Source organism: Eurytemora carolleeae, unplaced genomic scaffold (assembly GCF_000591075.1).
Source record: "Eurytemora carolleeae unplaced genomic scaffold, Eaff_2.0 scaffold242, whole genome shotgun sequence".
NCBI lineage: Eukaryota > Metazoa > Arthropoda > Copepoda > Calanoida > Temoridae > Eurytemora > Eurytemora carolleeae.
Window position 1 is genome coordinate 77,889 of NW_019396186.1, and position 20,190 is coordinate 98,078.

Here is a 20,190-nt window from a genome sequence, read left to right on the forward strand (position 1 = left end):
GTAGTTGAAACTCTTGTAAAGAACTCTCACAACTGAAAACAATCAGTTTTTAAATTTTCAAGCTTCACGATATCTAAAGTTTACTATTAAGAATACTGTTGTAGATCGGGCATTGACATCTTTGTAAGGAAGGTCATTTGAATTTACGCATAACTCCTGTATGCCGAGTCCATTAGCGCCTGATCCAATTGAGTTTTTAATTTTATTTGCGATTGGTACTTTTAAACATATTCTTCGTATAGCAGAAAATCACTTATTTTATCTATGGCGCGCTGTAATCGAGTTTAGCAAGACAAATGTCGATGAATATAGACAAAGGTTAAAAGAATTGAGCCTGTTGAATTATTTTCTTCAAGTAATAATGTAAGATGTAAAATAAATGTAAATAATTTAATGTAAAAGTGTAAAATGTAAATAATGTAATGTAAAAGTGTTAAATGTAAATAATGTAAATACATGAGTTCTGTAGAGAGAAATTTAAGTTAGTAAGCTAAGAGCTTTTTATATAGATTTCCCATAACATTATCTTTATATTTTTACATTTTTGATTTGAATATTAATTACTAAATTAGGCTGAAATTACAAATTGTGATTTTTAAGCCTTTTAATTTAAAGGATTGCTTGAAATATGACAGACAAGACCTTTAAAATTGGTAAATAAACATAAGTTGTAAAATTACAAAAGTAATTTTATTGAAAAAGCAGAAAACGTCTCAAATTTCTCTCTTGTTAGTTTGAACACGGGCCTGGAGATTTCAATGCGGTTTATTCTGAGATTCCGTCACGGCTAGCGGAGGTAGTATAGGGGGGGAGGTAGGTGGGGGGAGTAGGGATACAGCGAACTACATGTATCATTCAAAACTTAAAGCCATCATTTAATGAGGCAAACTTAGATCATTAAAAATGTTAATAGACTTTTCGAAAAAATAAAACGGTATAAAATCGTTCTAACCCTAGTCCTTGTCAACTCTGTCCGGTGGGACTGCATTAACCGGGATCTGCAGCGCATAGAACGGTTAATGAGCTTAACACCGGACCCATGGCGTTAAAGTCACCAGAGCGACACCATTACTAAGATAGATAGATAGATATATAGGTAGAAAGATAGAAAGATAGATATAGATAGATATAGATAGATCTACGGAGCGGAAACATCGGAGACAAGTAGAACTAGTAGAACACTGTGAGTCAGAGGGCATTGTTGGTAAACACTCAAGTGTACTGCAAGTTCTGTGTAATCACCCCTATAGTGTACTGCAAGCCCTGTAAATAAAAGTGGAAACATATTATCAGTGATTTAAATCTGGAAGAAGAAAAAACTGTTTTTGAATAAAACAGGTTTGGCTAATATCAAAGTAATTTTTTTCAATTATTAGCTCTCCCCAACGAGGTTATAGTATATAGAGTGATGATGCACGCTAATCCTTTACTAATTGTACAATGTACAGGCCATGTACTTCACTTCCAAAGGTCAATCTGTATATTTCAGTACACGGGGGTGATTTCTGAAAATNCATTTTTACAGGAAGACGTACTATTACAGTCTATTACAGAGCAATATTTCATCGTTAATAAACTGTTCTGAGAAAACTGAGTAAAATTCAAGATACAAAACCTCCCCATACACGTGTACTCCGAGAGCGTACTGCATATTTGATATTTGTACTGTATGAATAGGCCATAATCTCTTAACATCCTTTATCAGTAAACTATTTTTAAATATCATCAATTTGCTTTTCTCAAATCTAGATCGAGGAGCTACAAGGTTACAACATCATGCCAGTAATTTCGCGTAATTTTGTCATTATTGTAAAGAATGAATGATGGGGGGGGGAAGGGGGAAGGATGAATTTGAATTTATTCTGTCGGATATTTCTAAGATGAGAGATATTTTTCTTCAGCTCTAGACTTAAAGGGACTTTAAACGTAATTTAATTTAAAATGTTGCCAGTCCTATTCCCAACGGTACCCTTTAACGTTTATCTAAACAACACTGAGGAAGATATCGGTATTTTTCTTTCTTAACATTTTGAATTCTGTCGATTTCTTTAAGAAATCTTGTTTGTTTAATATCAAGTTATATAATCGAATTCTTCCTCAATTCCAATTGTTAAATCAAAAAAAATAAGTTTACTTCTTATTTGTAAATAATGATTACTTTATTTCCACTAAAGTTTTTTTTAAATAGTGAAAAGCATAAAAAAAACAATATGAGTGTGCTGCGTAGGAACACCACCCTAAAGCTTTTTTATTGCAAATTCTTAAGCATTTATTATTATAAAATTTAGATATTCTGACATAACTATTTGTTATTTATGAAACATTTGTCGCATATTTGTATATTGGATTCACAAGTGCAGTATTTACAGAGGGTGTAAAAAATGTAATATAAAACTTAAAAATAAAATAAAATTAGAACAAAATTTTTAAATCATAAAACCACGTTCACAGTTTTTTTTTCAAAAGTACTTTTTTATTTCTCATAATTTATCTAGTTTCTCCTGCATAATTATTATTCATAATATCTATAATTATAAATATATAGGTCACATAATTACTAAAGGTAAAGCCTTACATCAAGGCTAAACTAAACAAATAAAAACAAACGATTTTTTATAATTTGTATCCTTATTACCAAGATTTGATCGATATTATTTTGCCATTTTGTCTGTTTGGAATTTATCATAGATAAAGATAGATTGCACATAGGACGACATTTTTCATCTTGAAAGATATAAATGTACTGAGATGTTTTAAAGATATTCCTACTATATAGATTAACTAGGTCGGTTGTGAACATTGGCTGTTCTTGTCATTGAGTATTTGTGGTGTACATGAGTTCTGTAGAGAGAAATTTAAGTTAGTTTAGTCCTTCTCATGTCCTTCTTCAGTTCTAAAAATAAAATTCACTCCTGAGTGGTTTAATAATTATGAAATCCATTAAAACACCAAACCACCCCGCTTTTCATTGAATTACAATTTGACCCCTAGAAGTATGAGTTCGCGGACTGTACAATTCTTGGTGATTTTGCGTACATAAGCTATCTATGTTTATTTATTTATCTATGGAATTTATTAGTTTCTCTATTTTTTATGTCGTGTCATTTTTACCTTTTCTATCTGTATGTATTCATATTTTCTATTGCAATGTTGTGTTCATAAAATATGCAAAAATCATATAATTCATTATGATATAAAATAATAATTCGAATTAAAAAGATGAAGGTACAGAATATATCAGAATCAATAAACAATTTTACAATTTTCACTTCAAAGTATAGTTTGAAATCTTATATGATTTTAATCATAATAAACTACTTTGATAGAAGAGCTAATAATAAGAATTATAATTGTTTGATTTTCTTATATGTAGCAGGATAATTTGCATTTCTCATACTTCAAAATTAGAGGAGCTACGAGGTCCCAAAGACATACCAATAAATTGACATAAAACTGTGTCAAAATTATACCAAAACGTATATATGTAAAAAATACGTCCGTATCACGTGAACAGAACTCCCTCCGATGATACCGATGGAGACACGTGACAATAATACCAATGCCATTGGTTGCAGTTCTGGTGACATTTTCCGGAGGCATAAATAGTATTATCAATTATTTATATCAAAAATAACAAATTATTAAATTCAAATAATAAAAGGAGCAAATTTGAGTTTCTCAGGCTCCTCTGGGATATCGTTGTTTTCAAATTGGTTGCGTATTTGTTGAATAGTATCTGTTTAATACTAGGAATCTTATAACAAAATCTTATATATATATATAAGGTATAGTATTTTTTTGACACAGTTTTATATCAATTTTTCGAGACAGAAACATCAAATAGAACTCCTATATGTCTCAATCAACTCCTGAGATTATTTTTCCTTTACAGTTCCTTTAAAAATGATTTTTATACTAGACTTAACATGCATTTTCAAGGAATTATTGTTTAGAAAATAAATTACTTTAAATATCCGAAAATTAGATGTCTTGGCTCTTGAAATCTCATTGCTAAAATGTATAAGATATAAGGGAAGGATAATCATTTTCTGTTTTCTATTAATTTTTTTACATTTTGCAATCAAAGAAAATTTTCGATATAAGCTATTTCATGCCCAACATACACAAATCATACATTATCTGGCATCAGCTGTCTAAACGATTGGTTTTAGCTCTGGTATAAAATATAGATTTCCAAGAAAAAAAGAATAAACTTTTGATAATAATTAAAATCAACCCTTTTATATCAATTCTTTTCTTTGCCTGACAATTGAACAGAACAGCTGCTTGTAACTATAGATAAGATATCAGAGGCCGAATTTAAAAAATTTGTGCCGCGGCTTTAATTTGAGATGCGGCTCAAATATGGTTGGTTCCACTTAAAATTGTGTTCATTTTCTAAGATTTAAGCCGGCGCTCAATTGAAATTGGGTTTCAGCGAATTTGAGACTCGGCTCATTCATTAAATTCAGACTCTGGTGGAATTAAAATTACTATAAAAAATTCGGTAGAACAATTTTAAATAAAAAGATTGCATTAAATAAACCCTCATGTTTCTTAGCTGGAAGGGAAATGGGGGGGGATTTGCCCTTCCCCTTAATTCCGCCATATATAATAATGTGACGTGTTGTAATTTAAGTAGATTACATCTGTGTAAAATATAACGAATCACAGCGCGTAAAATTATCAAAGTCAAAAGTCAACTCCATGAAAAATGAAAGTTAGCAATGCTTTGATTCAGGCTTTACAAATCGCTTCATTGCTCTCCCCCCTCTTCCTTTTTTCTATCTATTAAATGCAACCGCACCCCCCTGTCTTCCCCTCCCCCTCTCTTTTCTCCTTATATGAAAAGGTTTAAGAAAATATGAAATCTGAATGACGAATCAAGTTTGACTGAATTCAAATCAATCAAAAATGAAATTAATGATATTTAATTTAATTGGTCTTTATTAATTTAATGGGTCTTTATTTAATTAAAAAAGAGGGTTATGTCCGATTTTCAACGACAAACATGGTTGATAAAGACATAATATAATCTTTGGTTGATCAAGACATAATATAATAAAAAATCTATGTTGTGGTTTCTCCAGGCGAGTACCTTCGCATTTATGCTACAAAAACAATGAAATAAACTCTCCAGTACCGTATTTAGAATCGGACATGCCACACTTGAAATGGAAAATCACTGGAGATTACAACGACCGTACTTTCAAAAAAAATGGAAACTAGCGAAACAATTCTGAATTAAAGTTGTTCATGGTCATTCTATCAATTACTGCATTCATCAACTGTGATCATCAGTCAGCTTGAAATAATAATATTTTTTCATGGACAACAAGGGTAGATATAGATGATTTTAATATTCATGCAATATCAGATCGACCTTTTAAAATAAGAAAGTATGCAGTATATCTAAATACACAGGTTCCTTCGAACATTTTTCTTGGAAACGGCCTTGTTACAGTAAAATCTTCCAACTAGCCCGTACAGTAGTTGTAAATAATTGATAATCCAAGAAAATATTGTATTTTAATATTTTTATATTCCAAACTTAAAAGATCCCGACATTTCTAGAGGGGGATGCTTGAACCTCAATCTATTAATAACGTTGTTTTCTAGCTTGAAGAGTGTTCATTTCTGATAATTTCTCCATTGTTTCTGAATCCAAAAATGCGCAAGTATTTTTTGTATATACACCTCATATAAAAAATAATATGTGTTTATTTATATTTTTCAATTCAATCTTGATCAGACAAAGCTTTGAAGATGTACCGCCTGTGAATCGGAAATGACACTTTGGTTTACAGTCCCTTTAATATATGTTCTCCTAGGTTTACAGTCCCTTTAGTATATGTTCTCCTAGGTTTACTGTCCCTTTAATATATGTGCTCCTAGGTTTACTGTCCTTTAATATATGTTCTCCTAGGTTTACATTCCCTTTAGTATATGTTCTCCTAGGTTTACTGTCCCTTTAATATATATTCTCCTAGGTTTACTGTCCCTTTAATATATGTTCTTCTAGGTTTACAGTCCCTTTAATATATGTTCTCCTAGGTTTACAGTCCCTTTAATATATGTTCTCCTAGATTTACAGTCCCTTTAATATATGTTCTCCTAGGTTTACAGTCCCTTTAATATATGTTCTCCTAGGTTTACAATCCCTTAAATATATGTTCTCCTAGGTTTACAGTCCCTTAAATATATGTTCTCCTAGGTTTACAATCCCTTTAATATATGTTCTCCTAGGTTTTGCGAATGCGCGCTAACTTCTGACAAAGGTTGATGTAACTTCATGAGGTAAATGAGAAAGCGATTTTTAATAATTTTTGTTGTTGTTTCACAAGCTGTAATTAAGTTACGGGATGATTGGTACTATTTTTACTGTTAATCAAATTCTCTTTATAAATAGAAAAAGGGACACTTTTCATAAACTGAAAGTTTTGAATTTCTTTATATTTGTAACTAGGTGGTGTAAACTCTTGATATTTCTTTATATTTGTAACTAGATGGTGTAAACTCTTGATATTTCTTTATATTTGTAACTAGATGGTGTAAACTCTTGATATTTCTTTATATTTGTAACTAGATGGTGTAAACTCTTGATATTTCTTTATATTTGTAACTAGATGGTGTAAACTCTTTATATTTTTTTATATTTGTAACTAGATGGTGTAAACTCTGGATATTTCAAATTCAGATTAGTTTATGTAATACACACAGTTTATAGATTTAAATATAAAATCAAAAATGTCTAATTTAAGAAATATAAGAAAATTCTAATTTGTAGCGAGTGTTTAGTTCATTTAAGGATTAAGAATACCTTCTGTAATGTTTTTTATTGACTTAATATTCCATCGTGATGATTGAGCAATAAAACTTATAGCTAATTTTGAAAAAAATCATTTTCTATTGTTTAAAAACAATTGCTTGGAAATTAATAAGTTTATTATTCTGAAAAAAGATCAAATTTATAACTTTTCATATTACTTTCTTCAATTTTTTCATTTTTTGTATTCATTTTTTTCATTTTTCCAGGTGTTCCTTGAAGCCTAATAATTAGTTTACCGATGAGGGTTCGAAAGGTAAGAACGTTTTACAATAAAAAGATAAAATATAAAAAAACTATAAAAAAACAATCTTGTAAATTTGATAGATTTTCATTTACACTGTTCCAAAAAACCCGCAGTGGTTTACCTCGAGCCTTAATTTTTAACAAAAACATTGACGATTTTAGAAAATTTGTTATCGACCAAAAGTTTTGAATTGAATATGGAATTGAACTTTAGAGCCTTCAATCATGTTCTGGAAGCAAATTTTTTTGATTTTTGTTGTTTTGGAATTCCTCTCTACATTCGAGTACTACTCAATTATTATAGAGAGTCACTTTATCAATAATTGATGTAATAATGTTGTAAACAAGAAAGTGCCGCGGCAGTTATTAAACTATATGATGTGCGGTAAACACTTTACAGGGTGTTCCAAAAAAACATGACAGTTGAGAGATTCTGTAGAATGATTTGCGGCATTATTGTTTCAACCAACTTTTACATGATTAATTCTTGAAACAATCATGAAAGGCTGACCCTAAGAATCCTTTGAATTTAAGAATTTAATTTTTAAATCAGGTTGGCATTAAAAGCTTCAAATCTTATTAAAAGATCCAAGTGTCCCCTCACTAAACTGTCATGTTTACTCTCCATTAAAACCAAAAATATCTTTGGTTAGCGTACTGCAGATAACTGCAGTACACAGTACGCAACGTAAACTGATAAACATGGTTCTTGGGACACCCAGTAGTAAAATGATTAATCTATATGATGTGTTGTGTATAGTAAACTGATAAAACATGTTTCGTGGGACACTCAGTAGAAAAATGATTAATCTATATGATGAGTTGTGTATAATAAACTGATAAAACATGTTTCGTGAGACACCCTGTAGTAAAATGATTAATCTATATGATGTGTTGTGTATAGTAAACTGATAAAACATGTTTACAAGTTTATCCATTTATTGCTTTATCGAGCTTTACAACTTTCTCTCTGATTTTATTTCTTTAAAAAAAGATGACAAAAATTAACTCAACAATTTTTTTAAGATGTCAGGTAGTTTCCCAAAGGCTTTTTCCCAAGCGGCAACTTCCCAAGGGTATTTTCCCAAGTGAAAACTTCCAAAATGTGCAATTTCCCAAGCGGTAAATTCCCAAGTATGTCCTTTCCACAGCGCTTGGCCCCTAGCATGTTCTAGTCGAAGCGCTCGGCCTCCTAGCCCGTCCTAGTCGCAGCACTCTCCCTCCATTGCAGCCTACAGCACCTAAGAAGGCCCAACCTAACCTTTGGTAAGTTGCCGTATGGGAAATTGTTACTCTGGAAGTCATACTTGGGAAATGCCTTTGGAAAAATACCTAATACCGGTTCCTATTTGGTTCAACTAAATGTCAGCACACCATTTTTTGAATTTTACTAAATTGAAAAAAATACAAAAAAATGTTCTTTTATTTTGTGCTTTCAAAAAGTGTATTCATTAACCCCCGCCCCCCTTGTCCGACAAAAAATTCTCTTGTCCCTAATGTCACTTCCTATTCCCGGTTTATAACACCCCGGAAGTCAGTATTTTAACGTTTAATTTAACACCTTTAAACCACTGTTGAAAATATATTAATAATACCTGATAACCGACTCCCTTTGCCCCTCCCCCTGCTCCAATTCCCAATTTTCTCCCCCCCCCTCTGCTACATAGCTAGGGTTTCCATTTGCAAACTTCGCGCAATTTTTCCGAAAAAAACGCAAAATATTTTTTTCGTTGCGTAAAACTTTCGCGCGAAAAAAAAACAGCAATATGCGCGATCATTCACAGAAGTTTTCATTCTTTCCTTTGCTGTTAAAATCCACATGATGCATGAAAAAAAGTCGGGGCTCATGTTTTAAGTTGTTTTTGTCACTTGAAAATCGAATGATAAAATGTTTTTAGATTTGTTAGTTATTTTGAATAGATAATATGGCTTATAAATGAGTATGGGATAGATAGATAGATATGTATTTATCATTAAAGTACATAATTTTACATAGATATATTCTTTAAACTAACACTTCAATGACGGGATTTGCCAAGCCAACATTGGCCGTCTTTAATGACAAACCCGGATGTAATTGTACGATATAATTTTTAAGTTGAAACAAAACATTAAAATTAATAAAAAGGAAAGATCTGACGTCAAACTAAAATAAATTGCAATTTACCTAAGTGTTCCTTAAAACTATTTCTCTTTCTTAAACCTTCTTCTGTACAAATATACATGTATATAGGTTTAGACCGATTTTAATGAATTTGAGCTGCGGCTAAAATCTGTCAAAAACCGTCGAATTCGTTAAACTCCTTATATTCGAAGAGCTATGAAATGGAATAAAACTGTTTTAAATTTCTAAGATGTAACCAGATAACTTTACACCTTTCGTACATTGTGAGTAAAATTAAAACTAAAGGGACTATGAGGCAACAAAACATTAATGTCAAATAGATTTGGCATTCTTCTTAAAAAAGAAAAGAATAAAATTATGAAAAAATGTTTAAAAAGGAAAAAAAGAAAGAAATTTTGAGAATAAAAAAGATAAAAGAAAGTTTAAAAGGAAAGAATGAAAGAAAGTTTAAAAGGAAAGAATGAAAGAAAGTTTGAAAGGAAAGAATAAAAAGAAAGTTTTAAAAAAAGAATGAAAGAAAGTTTAAAAGAAAAGAATGAAAGAAAGTTTAATAGGAAAGAATCAAAGAAAGTTTAAAAGAAAAGAATGAAAAAAAGTTTAATAGGAAAACATCAAAGAAAGTTTAAAAGGAAAGAATGAAAGAAAGTTTAAAAGGAAAGAATGAAAGAAAGATTTAAAAAAAGAAAGAAAGTTTAAAAGGAAAGAATGAAAGAAAGATTAAAAGGAAAGAATGAAAGAAAGATTAAAAAGAAAGAATGAAAGAAAGATTTAAAAAAAGAAAGAAAGTTTAAAAGAAAAGAATGAAAGAAAGATTAAAAAGAAAGAATGAAAGAAAGATTAAAAGGAAAGAATGAAAGAAAGTTTAAAGGGAAAGAATGAAAGAAAGATTAAAAGGAAAGAATAAAAGAAAGATTAAAAGGAAAGAATGAAAGAAAGATTTAAAGGGAAAGTACAAAATAATTTTTTCTGCCATAGTTGGGCAACCGTGGTTTGTTTGGTCCTTCATCAATGATAAAAGGAAAGAATATTCATATCCGTATTTGTTAGTGGAACTTCTGACAGGAAAGGGGGGGTAAGGGGAGGGGAGGAGGAGGGAAGGGGGAGACAGGAAGTTCCAGCTTTCACTTAAAGTATTGCAGATGATATATATAATGAGAGCACACATACTAATATGGAGTACAAAGCAGTATAAACTAGGGTTTCCAATCGGAATTCCGTTGCGCGGAATTGCGTGCATCTGTTCTCGTATTCCGTGGAATTGCAAAGAAATTACAGGGCCAGCAATTGTGCGCAGATAAAACCGGCTTGCGTTGGAAATCCTATTATAAACATAATATAAATCACAACGTTAACAAATGTTTGAGAACTAAAAAGAACTTCATATTAAAAAAAATAAAAAGTAAATTCATAGTTTCTTATTTTTCTTAAAATGTTCTCAAAACTTTATTTTTCTAATACCTAATTCTTGATGTTGCAAACCTTTGATATTTTAAACTTTTATGTAATTGATTTAGCAAAGTCCATTCTTTTCTGCGTAAACGGTCTACGACATTGTCTAATCATTTCATTTACATTTTTTTCAGACGCTTTTTTAGGTTTTTACTGAGAATAAAATCAAATCTAAAACCTTTTTATTTTTATATCATTATTTTTTTCAGAGACATCGTTGGCCTCCCAATCAGAGCGTACTGTTACTTCTGGTGTTAGCTCTAGATTCTGCTAAGGTAAATATATAGAGAAGTAATGGGCGTTGTGTATACTTGAATTTTGGGATTTTTTATCTCAAAATTTATAAAAAGTAATTGTTTTTATTCATATATTAACTATTAACAATATAATTTAAAATACTAGCTAAAGTGCCCGGCGTTGCCAGTGAAATTTTAAAAAGAAAACGCTAATTTCGATTTTTTTGGCCTATGTCGTCTCCATGGGTACCCATTGGAATCCCCTAAAAAAATTTCAGCCAATTTGGTCCAACCGTTTGGCCAGGTATACTATAGCTAACCCATGAATATATATGTATAAATCTTTTTTGTCATCAAAAAACTCTTTGAAATAATACAATTAATCTTTTTTACTGACTGGACCGGAGACGGGGGAGGGGTCGGGACAAGGGGGTCAATGCACCTTGGAAGCCTATAGAAACCTTTTCGGGAAGACTTCTAAAATATTATCATATAAGTTTTTGCAAACAATTGCAACATTGCAAAATAAATCATAATGAAGGTCACATGTTGCAGAAATATATTTGTTAATGAATGTAAAACTAGAGGGGTTGGTAATGATCAATAAAGATAACATTTTACGCGTCCCTGATGAATAAAATGTCGCGTAATAAAACAAAATGGCCGCTAGGAGACAATAGAAAGGGCGGGAAACCATTATTCTACACTTTTAATTGTTTCTCTCACAATACGTCTGGTATTTCAACAAAGAAGGGAGTGCTGTATTACATGTACTGCTCACATAACTGTACAATATTAGATACAGACTCTCCAGTGTTTTTCGGTAAATTATATTATCTGTATGTAAAAAAGGTGATAGATTTTTGCCTTTTTATAACTGGACCCGCCCCCCACCCTGCCTTAGATGTTATGTGCCCCCAAAAAAATTCTTCAGAATTTCAGGCTCGTAATTTTAACAACTGTGACCGCAATTGATATTTTGCATTTTAAAAATTCACCGGTAAAAAAAAATTCAACACAAAATAAATAATTTTCACAGTTAAAAACATGAATATCTCATTAATTTTTTTATATTACAAAAATTGTGAATCTGACATGCCACTCTAACTAATGAAGGGTCACTTAAAATATGATGTATTTTGTTCGAACATCGTGTCAGTAACACTTAACCTTTTGGGCATTTTAACAATTATTCCGAAGGATTTAAGAATTGTTGTGGTAAATTTTTTTTTCAGGCTCAATGTTTTGGAGGAGTTGAAACTTATGAGAAAACTTCCGGGACAACTGTTTTATGTACATCAGAATGTACAAGTCAGGTAATAGCTATGTACATCCTTGAGATCATCTTTGGATTAGTCGCTTCAGCCTTTATAGCTATGTACATCCTTGAAAATATCTCTGGATTGTTGGGCAGGTTGACCCATCTAGCATCTGGAACAAACCGTTTAGCTTTTAGAATTAGCAGATTATAATTGGAAGGCTTTTTTACTAAATGTAGAACCGGTTGTTGCTCTGTGTATTTTAATTAACTAAAATGGCCATCCTATAGTCTGTGAGCTTTAATTAGCAGTATAAATTAACATTCTCCAGTCTCATAAAAATTTATGGACTTTTGATGAATAATTATGTTTTCTTTAAGCATGTTTTCCTGAAAATGAAGGTTTTTAAAGCTATAATTACTGAAAATTGACGTTTGAAATAAGTTAGAAAGTATTGATTTTAAAAACTCAATTTAGAAACCTAACAAATTTTTGAGGAAAAATTCAGTTGGAAGCTTTTTTGGTTTGAAAAAGTTTGTTTTTATCATGAAATTACAAATATTACAATATAAAATTACTGAAATTAAAATTACAAATAAATTACAAAATATTGAATTCAAATACTCAATTTTAAAATTCCTTAAATTTTAAATCATTTTGATAAAAATATCATTTTGAAAGAATTCTTGGACGAAAAAATTACATGTTGGATGTTGCTTTTGATTTGTGTTCCTTGAAATTTGTTGAATTAAAGACCAAAACATGATTTAATTTAAATACAAGAAACCGAATGTATCTCGCCCCATGGTTAGTCAGAGCCTGAAATTTAAGACAGAATATCGTTATGAAACCCAGTATCGAAACCAGGATAAGGAAATTTTGTAGATATGAATTTTATGATTGGACGTATTATTTAATACTAACCAGAGTACCCGCCGTTGCCCGTTTGGCCAGCTAAAGTTAACAAAGAAATATATATATATATATATCNGCGAATTTATTTAGGATTCATTTGACAATTACTGAGTTTGAGCGCAAAGTCGACGTTCAAAATCATCCAATTTGGTGGTTACGTTTTGAGAATCGATTTTTTTTTTATTTTTAAAAACGGCGACAAAAATTTAAAAAAAATTCTATAATAAACTAATTAGATGTTTAGGAACATTTTTCTCAATTGAAATTTTCTCAATAAATCAATGTTAGAATCAATTTTTTCCTTTTCATCATTTCATTGAATTTCTTATTCTTCATGAATTTGTTCGCATTCTTTAATTGTTAAAAGCTGAATAAGATTACATATTATAAATGTTAATTTTTATTTCTTAAATCTGTTCTTAACAACTAGTTAGTTTACTGTAGAATTTTTACTATATTATTATTATTATTATTATTATTATAATTATCATTATTATTATTCTTTCTAAAGACTATCAGAACAGTCGATGCCAGAGCTACAACATAAACACGGAAACCGGAAACGGAAGACGGGCTCTACAGACAGATTCAGGTAAAAGGGATTGTTCACAAAATAAGAATTCAATTTAAAGAGACTGTTTACACAGTTTGAAAGTTGCCTTTCATTAAAAAAAGGGCACATCTGATTCACAGCGGTATCTTTGCAGGAAAAAAAGAGGAAGATTTAAGTTTTCAATAAAATAAGATTTTCTGAAAATAAATCAAGAGGTTTTAAAAAGCAAAGCAAAGTTACCTTCATTCTTGTGAATATATCTCTCATCTCTCATCTCTCATCTCTCATCTCTCATCTCTCATCTCTCATCTCTCATCTGTTATGATATTTTCATGATTTACATAGATATAGGCAGATACCTTGTAACATATATACACCCATACCGACAAAGGATAATATTTCAGAGACGACTGTCAAGAATTTATTTAGTTTTTCGTGTTTCTTTCTTTGCTAAATCGTTTCGTTTATTTATTAGATGTCTTTATTCAAGTTTTTAAAATAGTTTGGGTCGTCTTTAAAGTCTCATCATTTGTGAATACTAGGTGTTGTGCCCAGCGTTGCCCGTGGAATTGTCAAGAATCAAATATTAAAAAATAGTTTTCAGAAAAATGTGTTACCCCCAGCCTCCCAGGGTACCCATGAGTTTCCTCAAAATATTTTAGCCTATTCGGTCCAGCCGTTTGTCCAGCTATAGCTAATATATAAATATATATAAATGTATACAAATATATATACATGAGCGAAGAGCTTGTTTATAAAGATATATATGTTGATCATGCATTATAAAGTTCTATTCTCTTGACGTCACGTGATGGGAGGAAACTATTTGTCAAGCCTTTGTCCAGACAATCTGTAGATGGGATAAAATGGCAGAATCCACTCGAGAAATTGTAAAGTTTGAAGTTTTGAATAAATATTTTAAAGAACTTGAAAACTTTATCCTTCCATTTTGTAAATGTTAGTTTTAAAGAAGTTATTGGCAAAATTCCATTTTCTGTTGCGAGAGCTTGCAAGGTCTTAATCCCTATTTAACACTTGCAATGAGCAAAAATATATTCTGTAAACTGTAGGTGTAAACTTCTTCGAGAAGATTTGTCTACGTGGTGTCCGGCAAAACCAGTTTGACCAGATGTGTAACGGGGAGCGAGGCTGGGCATTCGAGCGAGTCATCGGCTCGGCACTCGAAGGATTTGATCATAAGGTATTTTTTGTTTCGTTTTTGATGATATTTTTAACCCTATCCCTGCTGGGGTACTTGAAAACCAGGATATGCTGGAGGGGGGTCAATTTGACCCCCCCCCCCTCTAAATCCCATGTTTTATGTCCAAATATGACAAATGCTCTTGTGCTTTACTTTTAGAATCTGCAAAAAAATTTGCAAATTTGCAAAAATTGAATTTTTTATCGCAAAATCCAGTTATATAGTAAAAATGTTTGTAAAAAAAAATTTGTCCAAAAAATTATACATTTTTTAAAAGCCCTTGACCATGCCATTTCAAATATGCAAAAATTTTTGCAAAATTTTAAATAACCTGATTTTTAATGAAGAAAAACTAAAAATACGCAAATTTCCTTTGATAGGTTGTTTGCAAAAAAATTGCAATTTTTTTCTCGCAAAACTTGTGCAATCCGTTTCCTTATGTCATAGGCTTTCCAAAAAGCTAAATTTTATCAAAATCTGACAAGTGAAAGTGGGTCAAAAAAAAGATTTAGTTTGTTACAGGCAAAAGCAGTCATTCATGCAGTGTGCCTGAGGACTCAGGCAGTTAGTATTAAAGCCCGGTTTTAGGCCTAAAGGAAGCGCTTTGGGTATGTAAGAAAAGTCAGAAAATTTCAACAGCCTCAGACCAATACTTTTTGAATTATGTAAAAAAAACTACAGGGGGGGTCAAATTGACCCCCTCCCCCCCCCCCCAGCAGGAATAGGGTTAAACCTTTGAAGGGAGTGACCGACAATGTTAAACTGATAATGTAGTATTGTGGCGAATTTATTTAGGATTCATTTGACAATTACTGAGTTTGAGCGCAAAGTCGACGTTCAAAATCATCCAATTTGGTGGTTACGTTTTGAGAATCGATTTTTTTTTTATTTTTAAAAACGGCGACAAAAATTTAAAAAAAATTCTATAATAAACTAATTAGATGTTTAGGAACATTTTTCTCAATTGAAATTTTCTCAATAAATCAATGTTAGAATCAATTTTTTCCTTTTCATCATTTCATTGAATTTCTTATTCTTCATGAATTTGTTCGCATTCTTTAATTGTTAAAAGCTGAATAAGATTACATATTATAAATGTTAATTTTTATTTCTTAAATCTGTTCTTAACAACTAGTTAGTTTACTGTAGAATTTTTACTATATTTTTCGTTGTTGTTATTAAATATTTTTTTAAACCCCGATTCTCAAAATCGTCCCTGAAAAATGAACAAGCTATTATGATTTTAAAGATTTCATTTTACGCTCTTGCTGAACGAATATGCACCGTAAAACGTCTCATCGGTCTCAAATGATTCCTTAAAGATTTCTCTGCAATACTGCATTCTCAGTTCAACTACCATACATTGCCGGTCACTCCCTTTAAAATCGAAAAACAAAATAGAAGACAATAGTTAAGAAGCAATAATTATTATTTTGTTTAAATTTGTTTCTTTTTTGAAAACAATCATCAAAACGTTCTCGTTTTATTTTCATCGCTATATAACGAAACGTTTTTATTATTCGTTTTTTATCGTTTCCAAAACAACGATTTGGTTTCAATCATTAACTATATCATTTTATAGCTATTTAATTCTGAAAATTTTCTTTAAGATTCTATTCAAATCAATATTTCTTTGACCAATCAGGATCTTCGGTTACGATTTATTACACAAAAAAGTAAACAATCCTCTCTCCGTATTTCAATTCACTCCTGTATGCCGAGTTCATTAGCGCTTGATCCATGATCAGTGTGCAGTCTATTCTGAACCAATAGAAATAGTTTGGCGGTAACAACTATCTTTCTATCTATCTCATTATCCAATAAGAGATAAATCCTTATATCGGCGCTACAACAGTAAATGGAAATATTTACTTCTACTGTAACTTTAGTCTATTGGGTCGAAGTAAGGTAACCTGCGCTCAAATTTGATGATAATTAAGTTTAATTAAATATTTTTCTTTCAGGACTAAAGAAATTGAGTTTTTGTCACAAACTGTGATTTTCTAATTCCTTTATCTTTGCAGTCCAATGTTGTAGATATTTGACATTTCTGTTAGATCAAATATCAAAGGTTTACGACATAGGGTTCAAAAGATATAGGGATTATGAAATTAGATTTTGTGGCAAAGACTCATCTCCTTTACCTTATAGTGTAAGCTAGTGAAAACAATTTCAAAACTGTTTGTTCTAAATATTTGCTTTTTTAGTCTACACCAAGTTTTGACCGTAACAGAAAATGTCTACTGCAACAATAAAAAACGTTTCATAAACGATCCAATAATGAGTGTGCAATAACGATCGTCTTTTTTTTGATAAATGGTGCAACCTTTATCAGAAAAAAATGTGGGCTTAAAAGTTTTTGAAATGGAACCAAAACAATTATTAACATTTATAAGTATAACAAATAATATCTATTATAATATCAGGAGGTTCGCAGTATAGAGACTAGAAGCGAGTGTGCTCGTCTTTGTCTTCTAGAAGAAGAGTTTCCCTGCAGGTGGGTCCATTTTGCAATACAATGTTAAATGTAAACAACAAAACAAAGGAATTGAGTTTTTGCCACAAACTCTGATTTTAGAATCAATGTCTTTGCAACCCAATGTCGAAGATTTTAAATATTTCAAACTATGAATTCTTTTATATAAAATAATCTATGTTTGAAATATTGAAAGTTTACACCATCAGATTACAAACATATAATGCTTAAAATTCCTTTGATAACTTTAGGAGGCTTGCATAACAACCTTGAGCTCAGTTATTTAATGTACAGAGTGTCCCACGAAACTTGATAGTAGAAAGACGACTTGTAGTTTATTTGAAGTAAACGTATTGCTACTATAATGTTTCGCGGTGCACCCTGTGTTTCATGCAGAATTCTTAATTCAAAGACCACTTTTGACAACAAAACATCAAGAATTTATTGAGGGATGTTTTGAAGGCAAAGTTGGTTAAAGACACCTGTGATTTAGTAAACCTTTTAATTTTCAGAAAAAGAGGTTGTAAATATTTTTTTATGAAATCTTCGCATATCGGGTGATTATTTTACTTGATTGTCCCAAGGGACAAATTTAACTTCTGATATGATAGATGAATCCTGGATCAGTAAATTTTCTAGAAACAATTTTAGTTTTAAAATGATGTTTTTAAGACGCCATTTAATTTGTAAATAAAACTAAAAACTTCGCGAATTTTTTAGATTAATTTTGATTTCACAAGACTGTGAGATACAAAAAAAAATTGGTTTAGGTGTTTTTTACGTTTATTGGATACTTAAATGAAACCAACTAACAAGTCAAATAGATAGATAGATAACTAAGTTTAATTTCCAAAGTGAGCTTAAACGAGATTATAGAAATTGTAAAAATGAATATTAGGGTGGGCCTACACTTTACAGTTATAGATTTTATCCAAGCAGTCACACAAAAACAAATGAATTGACAAATTTTTAAAACTTTCAGACAAATAATTTCGAGAATCATTCAATCAAGTGAAATTATTAAGATTACATTTATTGTGATTATAATTTTTTACAATATTCCAATTCCATTTATAGAATTTTATTTTCAAAAATCAAATTGTATGCAACAAAATATTCAATTAAATTTTTTTCATTGTTAAACTTTCAATTACCTTTTTGAAATTTAATTTTACATAACACTTTTGAAAAGTTAGATTGCACAAAATTACATTTTTACAATGTCGAATTCCATATTTATATTAAACTTCAACTGTAATTTTAGATGAAATATACATTTTTTGTATATTTCTAATTATATCCATGATACAAAATTAAATTGCATTAAATGTAGCTTTATGTATTAGAATGAAAATCTTTCTAATATTCTTTGGGTTTGAGGAAATTATTCAGATTTAGGTTGAATATGGAGATTTCCTTTTTGAATATTGCTACCATTTGTTAAATCCAACCAAGGACTTTCAGCATTTTCATGATTCTTCATTTAAAAAAGATTTACATTTAACAAATATTTTGAAAAAAAATAAAAGTAAGATTTTATCAAATTAATCGATCAATAGGGGGGAATGAATGAATAAAAAAATCAATAAATTTACCAAAAATAAATATGTAGATGAATAAATTAATATATCAATAAATGAATAAATGAATAAATATTTTAATGGACTAATTTATCAGTAAATCAATAAATGTACTATTAAATGAATAAATGAATAAATAAATAAATGAAATAAATAGGATGAATAAATAAATATATGAAATGAATGAATAAATGAATAAATGAACAAATGAATAAATAAATAAATGAATAAAGGAATATTAAGAATAGATGAATAAATGAAATGAATGAATGAATATTATAGGTCTGCAGAGTTTAGTTCTGACTCTAAGACGTGTATATTGAGTAGAGAAGATAGAAGAACGCAACCAGAAGCATTCAAGAAGGGAACAAAGTAAGCTGAATATATATATTCAGTTAGAACCATAAAAGCGTGATAAAGGAGAATATCATTATAACAAAAAATAAGTGTATTGGATGTTGTTAAAAAGTTAATTGTTTTACTCGTGACTGTGTCTCATGTTCATTAGACTATTTAAAATCATAACTTTAGTCTAAATGACGTCTTCCTATTCCACAGCTTTCTGGTTCTCACTGTATTCATCCGTGTTTAACACAACAACAAATGTAATTTGATGTAACGAATTCTTTTAAGATAATCTTTTTGTCCATTTTGTTTTGATCCAACACGATCTTTTTTTTAATTAGTTTATTTAGGCCGAATATCGACTACATAGAAAACCAGTGTGCAAAACAGCTTCCAGATTGTGCTTTTACACAGGTAGGACAAATTAGAAGAAATTATTCTATTTTTCCATATTAAAGGACTGTAAGCGTAATTTCAAGTGATCCTCCATACAAGAATGGTAATGCCCGATTTACAACAGTATCCTTGAAAGGTTTGTCTGATAAGTTTGATTTTGATATCAATGTTTATGTTTTTTTTTAAATTATTATTTTCATTTGCGATTTTTCTGCGAAAGTGACTTGCACATTTCTTGTTTTGAGAAGCAAAAGAGAAACTCGTACAGAAATAAATATTTTAGTCATAAAAACGACGGTATCTTTAAAGGTTTTAAGGGTACCGTTGTGAATCGGGCATTACCATCTTTGCATGAAGGGTCACTTGAAATTACACTTAGACTTAAAGTTCATTTAAGCAGGTTCTTAGTCTAATGATATACTTTATTCTAGAACTGTCCAAGATTAATACTTTATTATATCAGGCTGAGAAGGATGTGACAGTGGTTGCTATGAACGATATATTCTATTCTAGAACTGTCCAAGATTAATGCTTTATTATATCAGGCTGAGAAGGATGTGACAGTGGTTGCTATGAACGATAT

The 20,190-nt window shown here is 30.4% G+C and overlaps 1 protein-coding gene and 1 long non-coding RNA gene across 3 annotated transcripts in view; both read left to right on the top strand.

Annotated features, from left to right (window-relative positions):
• The first annotated feature begins 1,162 nt into the window (after nucleotides 1-1,162).
• LOC111697596 (uncharacterized) lies at nucleotides 1,163-12,199 on the top strand. 2 transcript variants are annotated; one of them, XR_002764330.1, is made up of 5 exons: nucleotides 1,163-1,355; nucleotides 6,247-6,297; nucleotides 7,036-7,082; nucleotides 10,856-10,921; nucleotides 12,118-12,199. It is a non-coding gene; the product is annotated as an uncharacterized LOC111697596 (long non-coding RNA). The 2 variants fall into 2 exon arrangements; XR_002764329.1 differs by having other exon boundaries at nucleotides 1,164-1,338.
• An 829-nt stretch (nucleotides 12,200-13,028) lies between these two features.
• LOC111697594 (uncharacterized) overlaps nucleotides 13,029-20,190 on the top strand; it is a 51,856-nt gene continuing 44,694 nt past the window's right edge. The window contains exons 1-7 of the mRNA XM_023467647.1: nucleotides 13,029-13,047; nucleotides 13,568-13,648; nucleotides 14,680-14,810; nucleotides 17,237-17,307; nucleotides 19,149-19,238; nucleotides 19,562-19,625; nucleotides 20,071-20,130. Coding sequence (XP_023323415.1) covers nucleotides 13,029-13,047; nucleotides 13,568-13,648; nucleotides 14,680-14,810; nucleotides 17,237-17,307; nucleotides 19,149-19,238; nucleotides 19,562-19,625; nucleotides 20,071-20,130 — 516 coding nt within the window. The remainder of the gene's footprint in view (nucleotides 13,048-13,567; nucleotides 13,649-14,679; nucleotides 14,811-17,236; nucleotides 17,308-19,148; nucleotides 19,239-19,561; nucleotides 19,626-20,070; nucleotides 20,131-20,190) is intronic.